At 44.2% G+C, this 18,605-nt stretch overlaps 2 protein-coding genes across 3 annotated transcripts; one reads left to right on the top strand and one right to left on the bottom strand.

Annotated features, from left to right (window-relative positions):
- Nucleotides 1-434: 434 nt before the first annotated feature.
- On the top strand, nucleotides 435-9,872 carry LOC138192822 (CDK5 and ABL1 enzyme substrate 2-like). 2 transcript variants are annotated; one of them, XM_069140501.1, is made up of 9 exons: nucleotides 435-1,267; nucleotides 1,704-1,796; nucleotides 4,650-4,727; nucleotides 4,933-5,032; nucleotides 5,131-5,299; nucleotides 5,468-5,565; nucleotides 6,360-6,466; nucleotides 6,619-6,823; nucleotides 8,345-9,872. In XM_069140501.1, the coding sequence occupies exons 1-9, from the start codon at nucleotides 714-716 to the stop codon at nucleotides 8,483-8,485; spliced, it is 1,545 nt and encodes a 514-aa protein (XP_068996602.1). In that variant the 5' UTR covers nucleotides 435-713; the 3' UTR covers nucleotides 8,486-9,872. The 2 variants fall into 2 exon arrangements, with proteins under 2 accessions (XP_068996602.1, XP_068996603.1); XM_069140502.1 differs by lacking the exon at nucleotides 4,650-4,727.
- Nucleotides 9,873-10,481: 609 nt separating this feature from the next.
- LOC138192823 (proteasomal ubiquitin receptor ADRM1-like) lies at nucleotides 10,482-17,912 on the bottom strand. Its single transcript, XM_069140503.1, is given in 11 exon segments — nucleotides 10,482-10,813; nucleotides 11,160-11,262; nucleotides 11,690-11,847; nucleotides 12,545-12,662; nucleotides 12,664-12,781; nucleotides 14,165-14,270; nucleotides 14,389-14,475; nucleotides 14,588-14,711; nucleotides 15,682-15,798; nucleotides 15,882-16,130; nucleotides 17,814-17,912. Coding segments are annotated over 10 exon segments (1,245 nt in total). The 5' UTR covers nucleotides 16,092-16,130; nucleotides 17,814-17,912; the 3' UTR covers nucleotides 10,482-10,709.
- Nucleotides 17,913-18,605: the final 693 nt, after the last annotated feature.

Raw genomic sequence — 18,605 nt, 5'->3', positions numbered from 1 at the left:
GGACCTCTGGAACAAATCAAACTTTGCTAGAGATTTACAGACTGCCGCCTGGATGGCTCTTGGAAATACTATCTATTAATGAATTGTCAACACTTGTAAATTACACAGACTTGAATGATTTGGGAGAACACAGGAAACACTTCAGCATTTCTAAATAGATTTACCAAAATGTATAACTGCATATTATTGCCTAACAGAAAGCATAAACACCAGTCAAAGGGATTGGTCACAACCTGGAAACCCAGAAAGTACTCTTATTAAATGGCCCTAAGTAATCGACAAACACTAGTATGTGAGTTTGAAAGGATTTTTTTTTTGTACATTCATTGATTGGATTTTAGATCCTGATTTGAATCTGGAAAAAAATAAATAATAATAATTAAGTTTAGAGAAAACTGGCAAGTGGCTTAATCATTTCATATGACTATAGATATATAAGTTATACAGCCTACTGTAAACATAAATAATATCATGTATATTATCAAGTTATTAATATTTCCTTTGTTACCAGCGCACCTCCCACTATGCCCCCAAACCCAATCAACTACGAGCAGCAAGAATAATTTTCCGAATTGTCCAATCATCTACGTGGATTTCCACGGTTCAGGCCGTATAGCCACCCTCCCAACCAATCAGCACAGAGAGGGGCGGGGCTAACGCTCTGTTACCGGTACTCGTTGCCTTCGCTTTCAACAGTCACATTTCACACTAGAATGGCGACCGCTGTCTGCGGTCTGCAGTCAAACGGCGGAACCAGTAAACCAGCGAAGACCAAACGAGAGCTCCGGAAGAAAGCGAAGGACTCCCGGCGGAGACAGGCGGCTCTGCTGTTCCTCAACAATATCTCACTCGACGGACGACCCCAGTGTCAGTTTAGCCATGGAAGTACCGAACAACCAGCTGCCGAGGAGCCTCGACTCGGGGACAGAGACGGCGGCGCAACGGTCGTGCCCCCGCCGGCGGATAGCCACGGTGCGGTCTCCCAGGCGACAGACCCCGCCGTGGCCGTCAGCGGGTCGTCTTCCAGCGTCCCGGGGCTGGTCAGCCCTTCCCGACCTTCTTTGGTCATGTACCCGGAACCAGCCGGGGCAAATCCCGTGGGAGCTAACGAGGTATTTTTGGAGGGCGGCAGCGCGGTCGAGACGCTAACCCCGGACACCCCTCTGTCTCCGGTCCCCGCCGGACACCAGCCCTCCTCCCGGGTCAGGTCAACGCCCGCCGTGCTCAGCCCGGCCCCCGCCGGTAATTCTCTGGATTCACGGCAGAGGTGAGCGTTTTAGTGGTCGGCGTTTTACCATACAGCACCGTGGGCCTTTTAAACGGTGCCACTGACTTCCTTGTGACACCAGCTCAATACTCAATAGAGGAAGTCAAGTTGTGTCTTGTTACTCACAGGAACTGTATGATTTGTGTAATATAAACATTTCATCTGGTTGTTTCACTGTAATCTCTTTCTGTCCTGTATTATTACTGCCTTGAATGTAAATTACTTGTATTAGCTGTGCCATTTATTGTGTAAAGGTGTTACTTGGTGAAAGCACCCATTAAATCCATAGGGATGACCATGTTTGACTACATACATTGGCTTTACCTCCAAACCCGAGACGACTTCCACGATCACAGAGGAAGCCGTATCGTGTGGAACGACTTTGTTTTTGTGTGCAGACATTTCTAAAAGTGTTTTTTTTTTTGCCCTCCCGCAGGTCGAGGAACGTCTCCGGTTCTCCCGGACCCAAGGTGCCAAAGAAAGTCCACTTCATCAAGAGTATGAGGCAGTATGATACCAGAGGGTGTAGGTGAGTCTCCAGACAACATGTACAAATACATTCACACACACACACACACACGGATTATAGTAGAGAAATGTCAAGAAAACAAAAGGCTGCTTTATTTTGGAGTCTGAAATAGACCTTCACGGCCAGTGTTACTCTCCTCCTGCTACTTCTGTAATAAGCTGCTTAACTCGGAGGCTGCAGAGTGAATAACAGGCATACAGCTGCAGACTGGCGATTGCTACAGTGAAATTAATCACCCTTGGAAGCTTAGCAAAAGCCAAAAGAGGTACAGTGTGGAAATCTAACACGCTATTGCACCGAGAGTGAAGTAACCCCCCCGAAGGAAGAGAGGATCCTGAACTGGCACGCTGTTGACAAGTTCGTTAAGTCGGACGACCACGAGAGCGTGGCGCCCCATCTGTTGGGGGGGGGGGTGATCTCCATAATAAAATACTCTGTCTGTTGACTTTGACATCATTTGTTTCATATCTCCTCCACTGTACCGACATCCACTTCATATTCATTTCCACACGCGTGTGCTGACGTGTCATGTGTTTTTCTGCTGGTGTGTGCAATCCTGGACTGTGTCCCGTTGTTGCTTCCTGAGCTGAAGGAAAGCTGTCCCGGTTATGTAGCTCATTTACAGTAGTACGTGATATCCCCCCCCACACACACACACCACCCACTTAAGAGATTTGATGTCCCTCTCTCAAGGTCCGGCTCGGGTGTTTACTGCCGGGTGTCCGTGGCAGAGACGGCTCCCGACTGTGTGTTCTTGGTGTTTGGTGAGCAGCTGAAGCCCCTTGCTGGTGTTCAGGATGTGTTTTTGTATTCACTTGTTGTGGTGTTGTTGAGCAGACTGCGAGCGGTCGGTTTGTTTACACTCCTGTCAGAGCGGTTGTAATGAATGTTGATCGTGTTTATTGGCTGCTTGTTCCTAGTTTCAGCTCATCCAGATCTAGTTTGTGCCTCTCGATACATTTGAGCCGCGCAGATTATTTTCTAAATATATTATGAAAAAAAACAAACACAGAAGACCGTTTAAGACTATTTCATGAGTCTTTTGAAGACTCTTCTCACCACCTGCATGAAAATGTCTGCTGTGGAGCCGCAACATTTAGTTGATTATTCAGGCGATGTGTTGACAGTCAACTAATCGACAACTACACAGCAAATTTCTGGAGTGAAATATCCTGGAGATAAACAAAGACTTTGAATTTGGGAGTTTATTTTAAAAGTTAGACTCCAGCTTGTGTTACTCTCTGGTGGGTTAATATTCTGGTGTTCATTCGCCGAGTGTTGAGAGGCATGATTCAACAGGTGTATTTGCCGTATTAGCATTTCCCAGCATGCCTTAGTTATTTGTAACTTTTGAGAATAAAGCAACCAAATTAAATCTAAGTGAGGGGCAGAAATTATATTTAGTTTTGTTAAAACATGCTGTTTATTCATATTTCAATGAAAACAATGATAAATAAAATGGGGCTATCAAGTGTACAAGGTAGGAACGTAAAACATTTGATAGTTTGCAACTTGTTACATAAAGTTTTCATGCAGCACTAATTGTTGAACACTGAATATAATTGTTAAATATAAATTTGTGATGACTATGTTGTTATCTTGTTGTCAGTGTTACCTAAAACCTTCATAGTGTGATTAACTTTTAACTCCATGAAGGTCAAACAATACACACTTTTAAGTGTTGACTGTAAACACAGTGGAAGTGTTGACATTCAAACAGCTCAAGGTTAAAGTAAAATTTACTCTTCACGGGAGTCGAGTTTTAACTCCCAAAGAGTTCAAGTTCAACTCCTGAAAAGTGTTAAAAAAAATTCAACTCCAAGAAAAGAGTTACTTTCACTCTGCTTGAGAGTGAGCTCGATGGTCTCGCATGTAACAAAGCAAAAAGAGTTGATTCGAACTATTGAGAGTTTTTTTTTCCAAAGATGTGAATTTGCTGTGTTTTGATGTTGATGATTACAAACGGTAGACTGTATATGAAAGTGGATGTAGCTTCCGGTCGAAGTGCAATACCACCGAGGGCCACTAGGGGTTGGCTCCAGGCCGTAGGCTCTCATTCGACTTCTCTCATGAAATATAAAGTCAATGAACGTTTCCCACAAGTCATTATGACGTCATCAGCTAAATTCATTCCTTCAGTTCAGTGTTCTGGTGGTCCATCAGAAAACAATCCTGTTATTAATTAGGTATCAGGCCTCAAATAGAGGCGTATCGAGGGGCGTGTTTGGTTTTAGGGACATGCCTGAGGTGCAGTCAGGTTTCTGCTATAGGCGGGTGGGCGTAGTGTCCTCGCTGTCCCCAGCTCGGCTTTCAAAAATCTAAAAGCATGATGGCGACGGCCGATGTGTCAAAAATGTACGAAAATTAGTGAATGTGATATCTCAGATTTTTCATTTCATCCAACCAACAGCTGGTCAATATCTCTAATAACCAAAGATCCTAAATAATCCACGAAGAAGAAAATCTGAAAATATTCATAGTTCGCATGCCAGTGGTTTCTGGCACGTCAATAAATAATCAGCGATCCAAATCTTATATCCCCTCTGTGACTTGGATGTAATGATAACACGTGAACGGTCACTAACTCGGAGCTCGTCCAGCTCGGACGTCGCTCGTCCTGCTTTGAGCTTCAGACTGCCGTTGGTCGACGTTTAGCTTCACTAGTGATCACCGCAGAAGCAGCTCTGTGGTGGACTTCGCCGTCGGCTGATGAGCATTGTGTGTGTGTGTGTGTGTACGGTAGCCGTTGAGGAGCGTTGCCTGTAGTCGTTGCCTGTAGTCGTTGCCTGTAGTCGTTGCCTGTAGACTGACACGACATCTGTTTTGTCTGCCTGTACTTGCTGTGTCCTGCAGGATCATGCTGATTTGTGCCAAGCGGTCGCTATATGCTGCTTTCTCAGTGCTGCCCTATGGAGAGAGTGCTCATCTCAGGTACACCAGAAAAAGCACCATCCCAAGCAGAGATCACACACCCCTCGCTTTCATCTTCCCATCACCCTCCTGCTGTGTGTGTGTGCGTGTGTGTGTGTGTGTGTGTGTGTGTGTGTGTGTGTGTGTGTGTGAGATCCATTTCATTGTCAGGTAAAAGGACAGTGGGTGTGCTGGGAATGCCGTTAACGTGTGTCTTTGTGAACAGTGATCCTAAACTGGAGACTCAGAGGCAGAGACTGTCCTCCGTGGTGGCTGTTGACCTGCTGCCTTGCCTGGAGGGCGTGGAGCTGGACGCCTGTGGGAAGGTAAAACACCGGTCCGATGTCCAGAAACGTGTTCGTACCCAGGAAGACACTGCCGTCACTGACTGTCTCCCGTCTCCCGTCTCCCTCCTCCTGCTCAGACGGTGTCCTACGCTCAGTTGCTCTATCCGACCAATGCCCTGGTGAGACAGAAGAGCGGCGGCGCGCCGGAGAGCTCCACGGCTCAGACCCCTCAGTCGCGTTTCCGTGGCAACGGGCAGAAGAACTTCACCCCTGCTCGTCAGAACAACAGCGTGCCACAGGAACCATGTACGACTCCGGTCCTGCACACGCACACACGCACACACACACACACACACACACACACACACACACACACACACACACACACACACACACACACACACCTACCTCTGCGCTGTCTCGCTGAGCCGAGACGTTTTTATCCGCTCTGCTTTTTGTGTGTGTGTGTTTCAGGCGTGGAGGAGGTGGCAGAGTACGACCCCAACCTGCTCAGCGACCCTCAGTGGCCCTGCGGGAGACACAAGAGGGTTCTCATCTTCGCCTCATACGTGGTGAGCAAGGCTGCAACTATTACTGTCGTTATCGATCAATCGGTGGACGATTTTTCAGAATCACTTTTCACACGGTAGGGGGTAACTGTTGTTTGACCGACAGCCCAAAATCCAAAGATACGTTCAGTTGAATATCTCGTAACCCGAAGAAAAGCAGAAAATCCCGAAAAAACGACTGACTGGAGCTGTTGCATGTTCGGCACTTTTACTTTTCATTATTCAACTAATTAACAGACACCGCGAAACAGTTGTTAAATTCAGTTCTATATGGTATTAAAAAGGCTTTAAAATGAGATTTTTAAATCCTGCAGAAACCCTGAAACCCCAAACTAACATAACTCTTAAGTTGGTTTTCACTGTTAAAACTCAAAGAAGAAACTGCATCAGGACTTATTCGGCATCTTCTGTCTCTACTGCAGGTAAAAAGCGGTTTGTATAAACAGATTTAAAGTAACCAGGTTAAATCAGCGGATGTAAACTCTCTCCGGTCTCCTCCAAGTTTCACCGGCCGATCTGGTTACTGGTCTCGCATCGACTCTCCGTCTTTGTTTCAAGGCTCCTTCATTGGACTTGTAAATTGTTGTGAAACAGGCTGTAAAGTGTAAAAGTGTACTTCTGAACCGACCTCAAGTCACATTACACAGTGAAATACACCCGTTGTGTCCCGTTCACATGATGTTATCACCCTCCAGTCGACGGTGTCACAAGACCGTCACCTCTTGGCAACGAGTGTGTGTGTGTGAAAGGAGCGAGACGCTGTATTGACCTGCTGGTTTGTTTTTCCATCTCTGCAGACGACTGTTATCGAGTACGTGAAACCATCCGACCTGAAGAAGGACATGAACGAGACCTTCAGGGAGAAGTTTCCTCACATTAAGCTGACTCTGAGCAAGATAAGAAGGTGCACACATCTCACGTTCCCCTTTCGGTCTTTTAAACTCGTTCTCTCGGAGCCTTTTGAAGGTTGAACTTCGGCTCAAGAGTTCAGTTTTCGCGGTCATCACACTCGTTCTAGAAAACAGACCGGTAACTTTGACTTCTCCCCTCCGCCAGCCTGAAGAGGGACATGAGGGCCGTCAGCGAGGAGTTCGGTCTGCAGCCGGTCACCATAGCGATGGCTTTTGTTTACTTTGAGAAGCTGGTGCTGCAGGGACGTCTCAACAAGCAGAACCGGAAGCTGGTGGCGGCGGCGTGCGTCCTGCTGGCTGCAAAGATCAGCAGCGATCTGCGAAAGCCAGACGTCAAACAGCTCATTGATGTGAGTAAAGTTTTCACACACACACAGACCTCGGCGTGAAACGGAGTAGAGACATGAAACGTAACAGAACGGGACGTGCTCCTCTGTATCCCGACACCTTTCTCCTGCAATTAAAACAACCAAGTGGAAAAACCTGAAACACACAGGCTCCGACTTGTTTACCAAACATTGTTCTTTCGACGACTCGTATTTTTTAAGACTGGAAACGGGAGTCTCGGTCTTCACGGTGTCCCGCGAGCAAAGACTTTGTAAATACAAACTGAATTGTTATTTAAATGTTTTTCTAAGAAGTCCTCATAATCCGCTCTGAGAACCGGAGCTCCTCTAATTCAGAACACGAGTGAGACAAAACCGTGGGCGAAGGTTTTGAAATGATTCACAGTTTTAATCCTTTTAGATTACAGTCCTGGTCGGTTTGGTGGCACCTGCGGTTACCGCGGTAACATCCACTGCAGTTTAACGCCGCAGGTCCCACATTTCAGAAAACACTCGCTGAGTCAAAGAAGAGCAGCTGGTGTTTGTGTCTGCAGTACAGAGAAACAGACTCGAGTTGTTTTTATGTCCAGCTGAAATTAAACTGCTTTTTATTTATTTATTTTTATTTATTTATTTTTAATGTCCGCTACATCGTACATTTCTGTAGATCAGAGGAAAGAAAGAAATTCTATAGGTTCTGAATTTATTTGTTTTTATTTTACAGCGGCCCCTAACTTTACATTCATTAGACACAGTACTTTGTTGCGCGTTTGCCGTGGAAGTTCATTTTGCAACGGATGTTATGAATTGTAATTTTAGTCACGTATAGTTTTTTTTGTTTTGTTCGTATGTATAGAACATGCCGCTGCCAAAACATACTTTGAATCACAGCTCGAGATAAACTACAGTTCAAGAACTTTAAAGAGAAAAAAGTTGAAGCTGGTGGTTAAGATTTGATCATTTAATGCTCGAGTATGAAGTCTACCTGTCGGACCATAAGGATCCAGCAGTTAGCCTACCTGTGATAAGAGTAATTTCCCTAATGTATTCAGTGAAAATCAATACAGGCTGTTTCAAAAGACGGTAAGGTGAGAAGGCTCTCGGGCAAATCAATATTTAATCCTCTGAATCCTGAAAGTCCCCCATCTGTTGAAGTGACAGATAACCCGATGCTATTTTATCTACACCATAAAGAGTAACACCGGTTATTTTAAAATACAATGAAGGCAGGCACGGTGATTCTATTTTTAATGCAAATCAATGTTTAGTCCTCTTGACTCCGAGTTGGCTTTCTGTACAACACCGATCTACAGCCAAACAATGGCACTCGCCGCGGATGCATCGATTTGGTCCGGATTTACTCTTCACTAATCGCTTACAGAAACTTTGAATTTAATGGCCATGCAAAACCGAAAGGAAGGGCTCATTACCCCGCAGCCAACTTTCGGCACTTTGCTTGCCACAGAAGTGCTCTCACGACTTAAGTCGAGGTTAGTTTTTTTTCATCCCTTTTAAGTCCTTCCTCTTCTCCTCCCCCCCGAGCAGAAGCTGGAGGAGCGTTTCCGGATCAACAGACGGGAGCTGATTCCTCTGGAGTTCCCGGTGCTGGTTGCCTTGGAGATGGGCCTGTACCTCCCCGAGAGCAAGGTCATGCCGCACTACCGCAGGCTGGTGCAGCAGGGTTAGACCGGATGTGGCGGCGTCTTGACACCCGGACATTCAAAACCACAGTGAGTGCTGTGAATCGTCCAGTTTATAAGCTGTGGTGTTTGAAACAAATAATTCTGGTACTATTTATTTTCACTGTAAATGAGGAATAACTAGTTTACACTCGTTGGTGTTGGTGTGCGTGTCCCCGAATGTCTCTTTGTACGTGTGACGTTCTGATGTTGATCCAGTCATGAGCTCTATGTTAGAGATGTTCAATGAGCACGTTAATTGTGCTTTTACTTTGGTTTCTTGTGATCCTTTTTTTTTTTTTCTTAATGTACAGCATACTATTCTTAACTTCTATTTAAATGAAAAGTCTGCTGTGATGTCTGTGAAAACACTCCTCACCTGCACCTTCCTCGTTACTATACAGCCCGTGTAGTATTTATCGTTACGGACAAAGAACCATACCGTTTTTGTAAACGCCTTTCAAACCCACTGTGACACATTTTTAGCCATTAGACCAAAATATAATGCTGTAGATTGTGCGCGGGGAAACATCTTTAATGAAAGAAGTGGCCTTTTAATTTGTTTATGCTCATTCAATAAGTCAGCCAAATTCATGTATTTATGTAGAATAGCAGGAAAATGTCAGTTCAAACTCTTGTGGCAGCTCGTTGTTGTTGTTGTTGTTGGTTTACAGTGCGGTGTCACGTGCACACAACCAGCAAAGAAATTATGGACTCGTATTATTTATAGCCGATGTGTTTTTATTTTGTTATGTTTCATGTCATTTTGCCAGGACATGTTTTGTAAAATGCACTGGAATTTATTCCTCGTAAGTCTCGTCTCGGTGTCACACCTTTCCGTTTTCTCAGGAATTTTACTTTCTCACATCTTTTGAATAGCTCATAAAATATTGAACCCAAAGAAGTTACCGACGGTGTCGTCACCGAAAACACCCGACCTGTGCTCCGTTGTAAGTCAACGGAAGATTGTAGTGCTTTCGTTGTGACTCTTTTAGTAAATGAGTGGATGTACGAGTTGCTTCTGTGGCAACCGGTCGGTGGTGGCTCGTCAGATTTGGGAAGCCAATGGGCGTACAAGTACGGATTAAAAGTGCCTGAAGCCAAAGTGGCAGTGAAACGGTTAACAATCAAACCCACAAATGATATTTAGAGTTGACATTTCTCCACGTGGCTGCGGTTCATCTTTAAACGTTGTTCTCGTCTCGGAGAGATAATCACAGACTTCTCACAGTCGTGGACTTGACGGTGATTCAGTTTTAATGAAGTGGTGAAAAAAAATGTGTTAAATAACTGATTTGTGAAAATGGTGTCAAACTGGTTAATATTCATTGCGTGTTCATACTGTACTGTAAAATGAATGTTTTTTTTTTTGAAATGACAAAGAAAAGTGAAAAGAGTTGTTGATGTTTTTTTTTTTTTTTTTTAGTAAACGTGCCGAAGCGTTTCTCTTCATGGGTACCGAATATAATCTGTAGCAAATATGAGGCGCGATCAAACAAGTTTAGAGACCGTTTGTGTTGCAGCGCGTGGAAGACAAACCTTTCGTTTGTCTCGGTGTCCCGGGACCCTCTCGAAGCATTAACGTCTCTTCGCCCCGCTCCGGCCGGCTCATCGCTTCGCTGTTGCAGATTTTCTGAAGCATTTCAAGCGTCCCCGTCGCCGACTTCTAGCTTTTGCTCCTCCGCACCGTAATCGCATCTTCAATTTTCTGCTGCGATTATAGTCTGGATACGCTGCTCGAATTAGCCTTCAGTCGGCGACGAGCGTCGATTTGTTCAGGGCGTTTGTCTTTTCCCCTCCTTCACGAGTGACGAAGGAAGCGTTTTACCCAAAGTTTAAAGTTTTTAAACTCCCATTAAGCGCCTCGTCATGCCGCTGACGTTTGAGAAAGAAAAAAAAACAACAACAAAAACTCGGGCGCGTACACTCGCTCACGAAGCTTGCAGCTTCCTCCTGCTAACCCTAACCGCGCAGAAAGTTGGAAAATCCACACAACAAACGAGTGTTTTCAATGATTTTACTGTTTCCTGGTGTCGGGGAAGGAAGGACGAGTATATGACATGCGGGTAGTAGAACACGTGTTAAATCGGTAGATATTAATTCACAGCACGATCAGCTGAGAGTCGCCGTTTCGACGACATTAACCATAATCTTTATCCTTTCGTTACAGAGCAGCAGAAGCAGCCAAATAAATACATTAAATAATCAGGGTAGTTTTCTTAAAAGAGCACTTAGTCCAAACTCATGTCTTCATCGTCGTCCTTCTTGTCTTTGGAGTCGCTGTCCTGGTCCGACTTCGTCTCCGTCTCCATGGCTTTAGCAAAAGCCTCGACATCTGCATAGAGAAATGTCCAGAGGTCAGAGCTGCAGCTGACAAGTGTTTTTATTTCCTGTGTGCCAAGTAGGTTCCACATTAACCATTAAAACCTATAAAATATCAATAATGTTAACATCAATAATAACTTCATCTCTCTACCAAAAAAAAAACAAAAAAACAATCTTTGTGCTCTCTCTTTGGTTCACTGCACTTCAAATGATCTCTCCGGTTATACAAAAGCCTTAAAACTTCGGCCGAACTTCAAACTTTAATCTCCTACGTTTATACAAAACTCGAGACGACGTTCTGTCGCAGTTAAACCTGCAGCTCCGCCGTCTCCGCTTGATGCGAGCCGAACACTGACCTCCTTTGTTCGCCGCGTCCACGGCCTCTGCAGGCAAACCAAACTGGTTCATGAGAGGCCCCAACTGTCCCGACGCCAGAGCGCTGCTGAACATGCTCATAGCCTGCGGAGGGACGGTAAACACCAGAAATAAAGACCATAAACAAACAAACAAACAAGAGTCTGTCGGTGACCTGAATCCTGCTGAACACGGTCTCACTCTTCGCGGGGCTGTTTCCGCACCCGAGGACACTCAAACGTCAAGTCCAGCACCGACGTGGGACTTAAATCGTTTGCGCGTCCATCAGCTGCGCAAACGATCACGCAGGCAACAAATAAGAAGTTCATTTGATGTTAAATTACTCAACGATACCAACACCACAAAAATGTTGTACGCATCTTTTAAAAAAATACTATAAAAGATAAGTTTTCAACGAGGAAACCTGACACGAATACGTTCACAGAAACGAGTAAACGGTGTGTTCCCTGCTGGGTTTTTTTTTTTTTTTAAACGGAGTTGTAAAGCTTCACGGTCGAAGCGCGCGGCCGACCTGCTGGAACTGAGGCGAGCTGAGCGTGTTCTGGAGCTCCTCCGAGCTCTGAGGCAGCGACTCTCCGGACGGCAGGTAGGGCGTCAACCTCTGCTGCACCTCGGTGTTGGCCAGGATGGGAGCCATGATCTCGGGCGTCAGGACGCTGGCCAGGTCCACTGCAGGTAACGACACACATTTTCTTACCCAACTGCCCCGCAAAAATCAAAGCTTTTCAGTGTGATTACAATTCACGCTTTCTGTGTGCGAATCCGTCGTCAAGTTTAAAAAGGTTAATGAATCTCGTCTGGTTGACGGGGAATTCGCAACCTCGTGGATGATGTGTTTGTTTGTGTAGTAGGATGCGGGCCATAAAACTGAAAGTTAACTCGATGAAGCCGAGGTGAAGCCCCTGCTGGTTTGTCACTTTCGATTGTTAATAAAAAATAAAAAAAATATTAAAACTCCAGACGCTGTCTTCGTATTTATTACCTGCTCCACTAACCCTGCGTGTTATTGCCTTTCACGTTATTTATTTTTTTTTGCCCTATTTTCCTCCTCCAGTCTCCAGTCCTGGATGTCTATCTGTCAGCGCAGTGCGGGTGATGAATGGCGTCACCGAAGCAGGAAGTGGAGTTGTACCGAATGAAATGAAATCAGAACGGCGACAGACTGCAGTATTTCTACGGTTCTCCCGCTTCTGCAAACAAACCGAATTTACTGTGCTAAAATTGCGCAGCGTTACAGACGCTGTTGCGTTCACGACGCTAGTTATCTGTTGCATAATTGGTTGAAATCATTTCGGCTAATTAGCCATTTTCCCCTCCGGAGGTTATTTACATTTTCGTTGAGGAAATGTTTCGGTCGCGTCCTCACCTCCCTGGCTGCTGGCGGGTACGTTCATGGTGGCCAGGATGCTCTGCAGGTCTCTCAGCTGGATGGGCTGCGTGGGGTTGGCCGCGCCCGCCGTGGTCACGGCCGGGGTGGAGGGGGGTGGTGGCGGTGGGGGAGGCCGCCGAGGTGGCGGAGGGGGTGATGGGAGTGGTGGGCACCTGGGAGGAGCCGAGCCGGCTGGTGGTGGAGGTGGAAGTCGGGGTGACGGCGGTGGATGGACTGAGAGGAGACGGGGGAGAAAAAATACACCATCGATCTGTCAGTGATCTCACACACACACACACACACACACACACACACACACACATCCAAACACACACACAGCAGGAGGCGCTGTCGGCCAGCAGCATCCACCTGTCAGTTCGGTTGTTCCACGTGTGGGATGAATTTTTTTTTTTTAATACAAGTTGCTACTTATTTTTCTTTTAAACTTCTCGAAGAAATAAAATGTATAAACGTGTAAGATTAAATGCGGCCTCTAATCGTTGCGGCTGTTTTACATTCAGATTTATTGATGTGAACAGAGCTGGAACAATCAGTTGAATAATTGATGAGCTGACGGGCAGAGAACTCACTTCTCAACTATTCAGATTGTCAAATGTTCTCCGTCTGCAGCTTCTCCGTTATGAATATTTACTGCTTTTCTTGGTCTCGCATGAGATTATGTTCAGACATCATCAATCTGCGGCATTACTCTGGCCTTCAGGACATTTTGAAGAGCATTTCTCACTATTCTCTGGTATTTCTTCCGGAAACAGACACGTAAATCCAACAGGAACTCTATTTGATTGGGAACCCGAGGACACTATGCCCCGCCCACTTATAGCAGAAACCTGACTGCACCCCGGGCCTGTCAGTCAAACAGCCACGCCTCTAAAAACATGCCTTTTTGAGGCCTCATTTCTGATTAATGCAGCAATTATATTCAGATGGACCGCCAGAAAACTAATAATAATAAAAAAAAAGAGTCACTCAAACTAATAACACCATTATAAATTGTGGAAAAAAATTTATCTTTGTATGTCATCACAGAATTTGAATGGGAGTCTATGGCGCTTTAGCTGTTTTGGAGTCAATCTGTAGCGCCTCTCGGTGGTATTACAGTTTATAGCAGCATGTTAAAATGCCCAGCAAGCAGAAATAATCATGTTTACATCCTGGTACAAACAACAATTTCTACAGTCTCTAGATAATTTTGCTGTTCATGAGAACCGTATGTGGCTAAAATTGTACAGAACTTGTGCGTTTAAATTGTATTACGGCTTAAAGTTATTCATAATCATGGTCGGGGCTGTTTTGAGTGACAGGCGGTTGACGTCACAGTAGGCGGTGACAAGATGGAGCCCTCATAACCTCTCCTCACAAAATGTGTGGGTGATGTCACGGAGGCTATTTCCATTTTAAATCTAACCTAAAAAAACAAAATCGACATCCTCTGGACCACTTTCTCTCCTTCATACTGTAGCTGCCAGTCAAATATTTCTTGGCAACGCGTCTGACTATTTTCTAGAGAAAAAAAAATATGCCACCGCAAAAAAAAAACCCAAAAAACATTGAGGAATGTTTCTTGGCCGTTTTAACGGGAGCGAACGTAGGGGGCACCTTGTGGAGGAGTTGCTGGCTGCGGGAACGCTGCTGCTGCTGCTGCTGCTGCTGCTGCTCCCCAACAGGTTGGCCAAGCCCGGACCCGCCAGCGCCCCGAGACCTCCTGAGATTCAGAGAAACGGAGACTTTAATCCAAAGAGATATTTCTCCCTCTCCCTCCCTCCACGTTCTCACACCGTCGCCTCTGCAGCTTGTCGACTCGGTTAGGGGAACGTACGTACCGATCCCGCCCAGGCCCGTCGGTCCGATGAGCTGCATGAGCTGGTTGTGGCTCATGTTACCCAGAAGGCTTTGCAGACCGCCCTCGCCTGTACGCGCAAGCAGAGACGGCAAGGTGACACTCGGCGTCAAACGGGAGATATTTCAGGTTTACGACATTACCTACGTACGATGAAAGGAATATGACGAGCGTCCGCTTACCTCCCAGCGCGGACAGGTCGTGTCCTCCGCTGCTGCCGCTCCCCAGAGTGCCGGGCATCGGCGGGTTGTTCAGATACTCATTCACCTTACGGCAGTACTCCTCATCTTTGTCAGTCTTCGGCTCCTGAGATCAGAAAATCAAATCGGAGGGACATTTGATCTGAAACCGTTTCCTCGTTTCAATCTTTAAAGTAGCTTCGCTGCGATGAGAATCGATGCGTTATTCTAAATAACCTCGTCGTCTTCCTGCAGCGATCACTTCGATGTGGATTTGAAGTTCAGATAAATCGAATGCATGCTGATGGTGTTTAATGGAGAAGGCTGCTGTTATTCTGTACATTTCTCCCTCGTATGGAGTCACAACGATGTTAAACACTCCCACAGAAACTTCCTTCAGTTTCAGTAGAAGTACTAAACTGCCCCTTTTGTGTAATAAATAAGTAAATGGATTCAGAGTAAATTAGCAACAAAAATACATGACTAATTTTTCTTTTTAATTGTAATTATTTTTTTGCACCAAACTGCTTTTATTTTTTATTTATTTATGTACTGAATGATTCAATTCAGCATATATCTATATTTTAATTGTAATTTTTTTTGCACCAAACTGCTTTTATTTTTTATTTATTTATGTACTGAATGATTAAATTCAGCATATATTTATATTTTAATCCTTTTAATTGTAATTTTTTTTTTTGCACCAAACTGCTTTTATTTTGTATTTATTTATGGACTGAATGATTAAATTCAGCATATATTTATATTTTAATTGTATTTTTTTTTTTTTTTGCACCAAACTGCTTTTATTTTGTATTTATTTATGGACTGAATGATTAAATTCAGCATATATTCATATTTTAATTGTATTTTTTATTTTTTTTTTGCACCAAACTGCTCTTATTTTGTATTTATTTATGTACTGAATGATTAAATTCAGCATATATTTATATTTTAATCCTTTTTACTTTGCACCGTGATTGTCAGCAACCCCCTAAAGAAAAAAAAAAACCCAACCCTTTCCGACATCTCTCCCGTCTGCAGGACTCGGTGGTTGTTTGTTGCCACTGAAAAAAACAAAAAGAGTATCTTTATACCTGCATCCAGAAGAAGAGTCTTTTGGAGCCAGCTTTGAACTTCAGCACGTAGACTCGCCCGGTGGTGCACTGGTTCACCCGTTTGAACTCGCAGTCGTCAGGGAAGATGATCAGGTCCTAAACCAAGGAGAGGAGAACGGTTACAGTCACATTTAGAAAGTCAAAGGCAGGCCAGCCGCATCCGGACGGCGTCACCTTACGTCGTCCACGTTCCCGGTGGTCCGATCCTTCCAGCAGAAGTGGATGAGGGAGTCGTCGGTCTGCTGGATGTAGACCTGACCTTTGCGCTTGTCCGGGGTCACCGTGCTGCCCTTCATCGTCATCTTTCCGGCGCGAAACTCCACCAGGTACTTGCTGGAGGAGCCGCGGGACCCAGACACCATGCTGGGGAACAAAGCTCCGGAGGCCATGATGATGAGGAGGAAGAGGAGGAGGAGGAGGAGGGACTTCTGCAGGGAGGAGGAAGAAGAACAAGTCGGTTTATTGACCTCAGCGTCACAATGCAAACATGTAAATGACTGAACAATACGGTCGCGTGACAATGTTTACTTGTCCGTACCAGTAATGAGTATTAAGACCTACAGTTACAGCACACGCTCTTTCTTCAAATCTCTTCAGTGAACTGCGGCAGACGGATGATTCATTCAGGATTTAATCCATGAATCGTCTGCTTGCCTTCCTCTGACCTCATTCAAACTGAATCGATGCTTCCGTTCGACCCCGCAGATCATCCTGCACATCAAACCGATGCTTTATTTTACACAGCCGACTTGGCCTGTTTCTTTTTTTTAATTTCTTTTTTTATTCCCTTTTTGTACTGATGGAAGCTGTGTGTCTGATAAACAGGTCAGGTCCTCAAGTTTCCATCCAGACCACGTGGAAAGTCTAAATAGACTTTGATTGACTTTCAAGCGAAGCCTCAAATCCAGACAAACGAGCAGAAGAGACGGCGCAAGTGTGAGTGAGAAGATTAGTCCGGGTACTTCCATGAATTCATAACACCAAAAAAAAAAAAAAAAAGAGAGAACAACATAGAAAATTTATGTTCGATCCAAGTGCTTCAATTCTTTTTTATTTTGATGCCGCAGGATGATTAATGTCCTTCATTAACATTAAAACATGAAGCCAACTTAGGAAACCATCTTCTCTACATCTCCATTCAAGCATTTTAGAGGGAACATTCAGACCAACAGTGAGAACAAACCTTTAATACTTTTGACCTCTTAATATCATAAAGCATAACATAGAAACTAATTCTGAAAAATAACTTAATTAAGCATACGCCAAAAGAAAACTCAGTAAACACAGCAGGTGTTTTTCCGTCCTTGTAGTAAGGAGATTCCTACTTTGGTGATAATCTTGGGATCTTGTATGTTGGGAACACTTTTACTGGATGTCCCTGCATCCTTCATCCTTCGACATACTGCCACCCATCTTTTTAAGCTTCAACCTTTTTTTTTCTTCTTGTGCTTTACGTTTGCAACACAGCAGGATGGGGATCTAACGATTCTTTTAAATAATCAATTAACCCGACAATTGTGTTTTTGATTCATCCCCCCCCCCCCCGGTCTGTAAACAGTGGGAAATGCACACGATGACGTCATTGAATGTCTCGTTTCCTTTCTGATCGACTGATCGATTTGCAGCTCTCCACCGACGGACGATGAATGAAACGCAATCACGTTTGCGTGATCATGATGGAGAATGAGAGCGGCTTCGATCCCACATATTGAACTCCTCTCACCGCTCAGGCCCATATTTTTTTTTTTTTTCCACATTCACATGTCATTATACATATTCATTTCTAGCCTTACTCGCCTATTTAATTTAAAAAAGGAACTCTTTTGTTAAAAAAAAAAAGAAAAAAAAAGAAATGATCCCGATGTAGATTTGAAAGGGGAAATGCAAGTGGAAAAACACTTGTCCCAGTGCTCCCATAATAACACAGATACTGGAGCTCACACACGCACCACAGATGACTGTGCATCCTGCAGCTAGCTCTCCGCTTTCAGCTCCGTGCGATCACAACCGAGCTGCAGCTTCACGTTTCAGACACGCGGACTTAAACATGCACCCGCTCTCCATGTTAAAACAACCATAAAACGTGCAGAAAATAAGACGTTTATACTCACATTTCTCTCTGAAATATCGCTCGGCTGCAGAACGATCGAGCTCAGCGACGCCTTTCGTGATTGGCTGACCGCTGCCGGTGCTTCGCCGTGATTGGCCAAACCGCGTGTCAATAAGGTGGGCTTTAAATAGGCTGCGCATGTTCGGTAGAGGTGACACAACAGCCCGTTTCATGTTCGTACCTTCCTTTTAAGGTCTTTTTTTTAAATGAATAAAGATCAAATATACGTTCAATAATAATTTTAAACTGCTAAATCAGTAAATAGATACTGCATTTAATCTACCCGGACTCTTAATGGACTTTAAAAATAGCGGAATTTTCGTATTAAAAGGACGATGTTTAAGGAAAACTATTTGTATTAGTAATTAATCTTCATTTTACTAATTTCACTTATAGCAGAGGGACATCAGTCTTTGTTTAGATCTTTGCAGGCTTCACTATAAAAAAAAAAAAAAAAAATCTATTTTTATATCAGTTTACTATTATATTATGTATTGTATTATGGTTTCATCTTCCTTTTTATTTATTTTTTAATACATATATATTTGGATAACTATGTTGTGTATGACAAAATCAAGGTAAATCAAATAAAAAGGCAGAGAATTCATCTTCATTTCAATCATCTGATCATGGTTGGATTAACCTGCCTTGGGTCTCTGAGGGGAAATCAGCCGCTGGGAAACAGTTCGTTTCTTTGTGAATTACATTCATTATCTCAAATGGAGGACAATCACATTTTCACCTCACGTATTCAAATGACCTATATTTTCTATCAGGGATTTCTTCTTTCAAA

The sequence above is a fragment of the Embiotoca jacksoni genome, unplaced genomic scaffold (genome assembly GCF_022577435.1).
Source record: "Embiotoca jacksoni isolate LCO1_2020_lvr unplaced genomic scaffold, fEmbJac1.0.p SCAF_9, whole genome shotgun sequence".
NCBI classification, from domain to species: domain Eukaryota; kingdom Metazoa; phylum Chordata; class Actinopteri; family Embiotocidae; genus Embiotoca; species Embiotoca jacksoni.
This window is presented reverse-complemented; position numbering and strand designations above follow the sequence as displayed.

Excerpts from the sequence above, each read along its gene's own strand:
- LOC138192822 (XM_069140501.1), top strand. The coding sequence starts at position 714 with ATGGCGACCGCTGTCTGCGGTCTGCAGTCAAACGGCGGAACCAGTAAA. Across the intron at positions 1,797-4,649 it reads TATGATACCAGAGGGTGTAG|GATCATGCTGATTTGTGCCA; the intron begins GTGAGTCTCCAG and ends TGTGTCCTGCAG. Across the intron at positions 5,566-6,359 it reads TCATCTTCGCCTCATACGTG|ACGACTGTTATCGAGTACGT; the intron begins GTGAGCAAGGCT and ends CCATCTCTGCAG.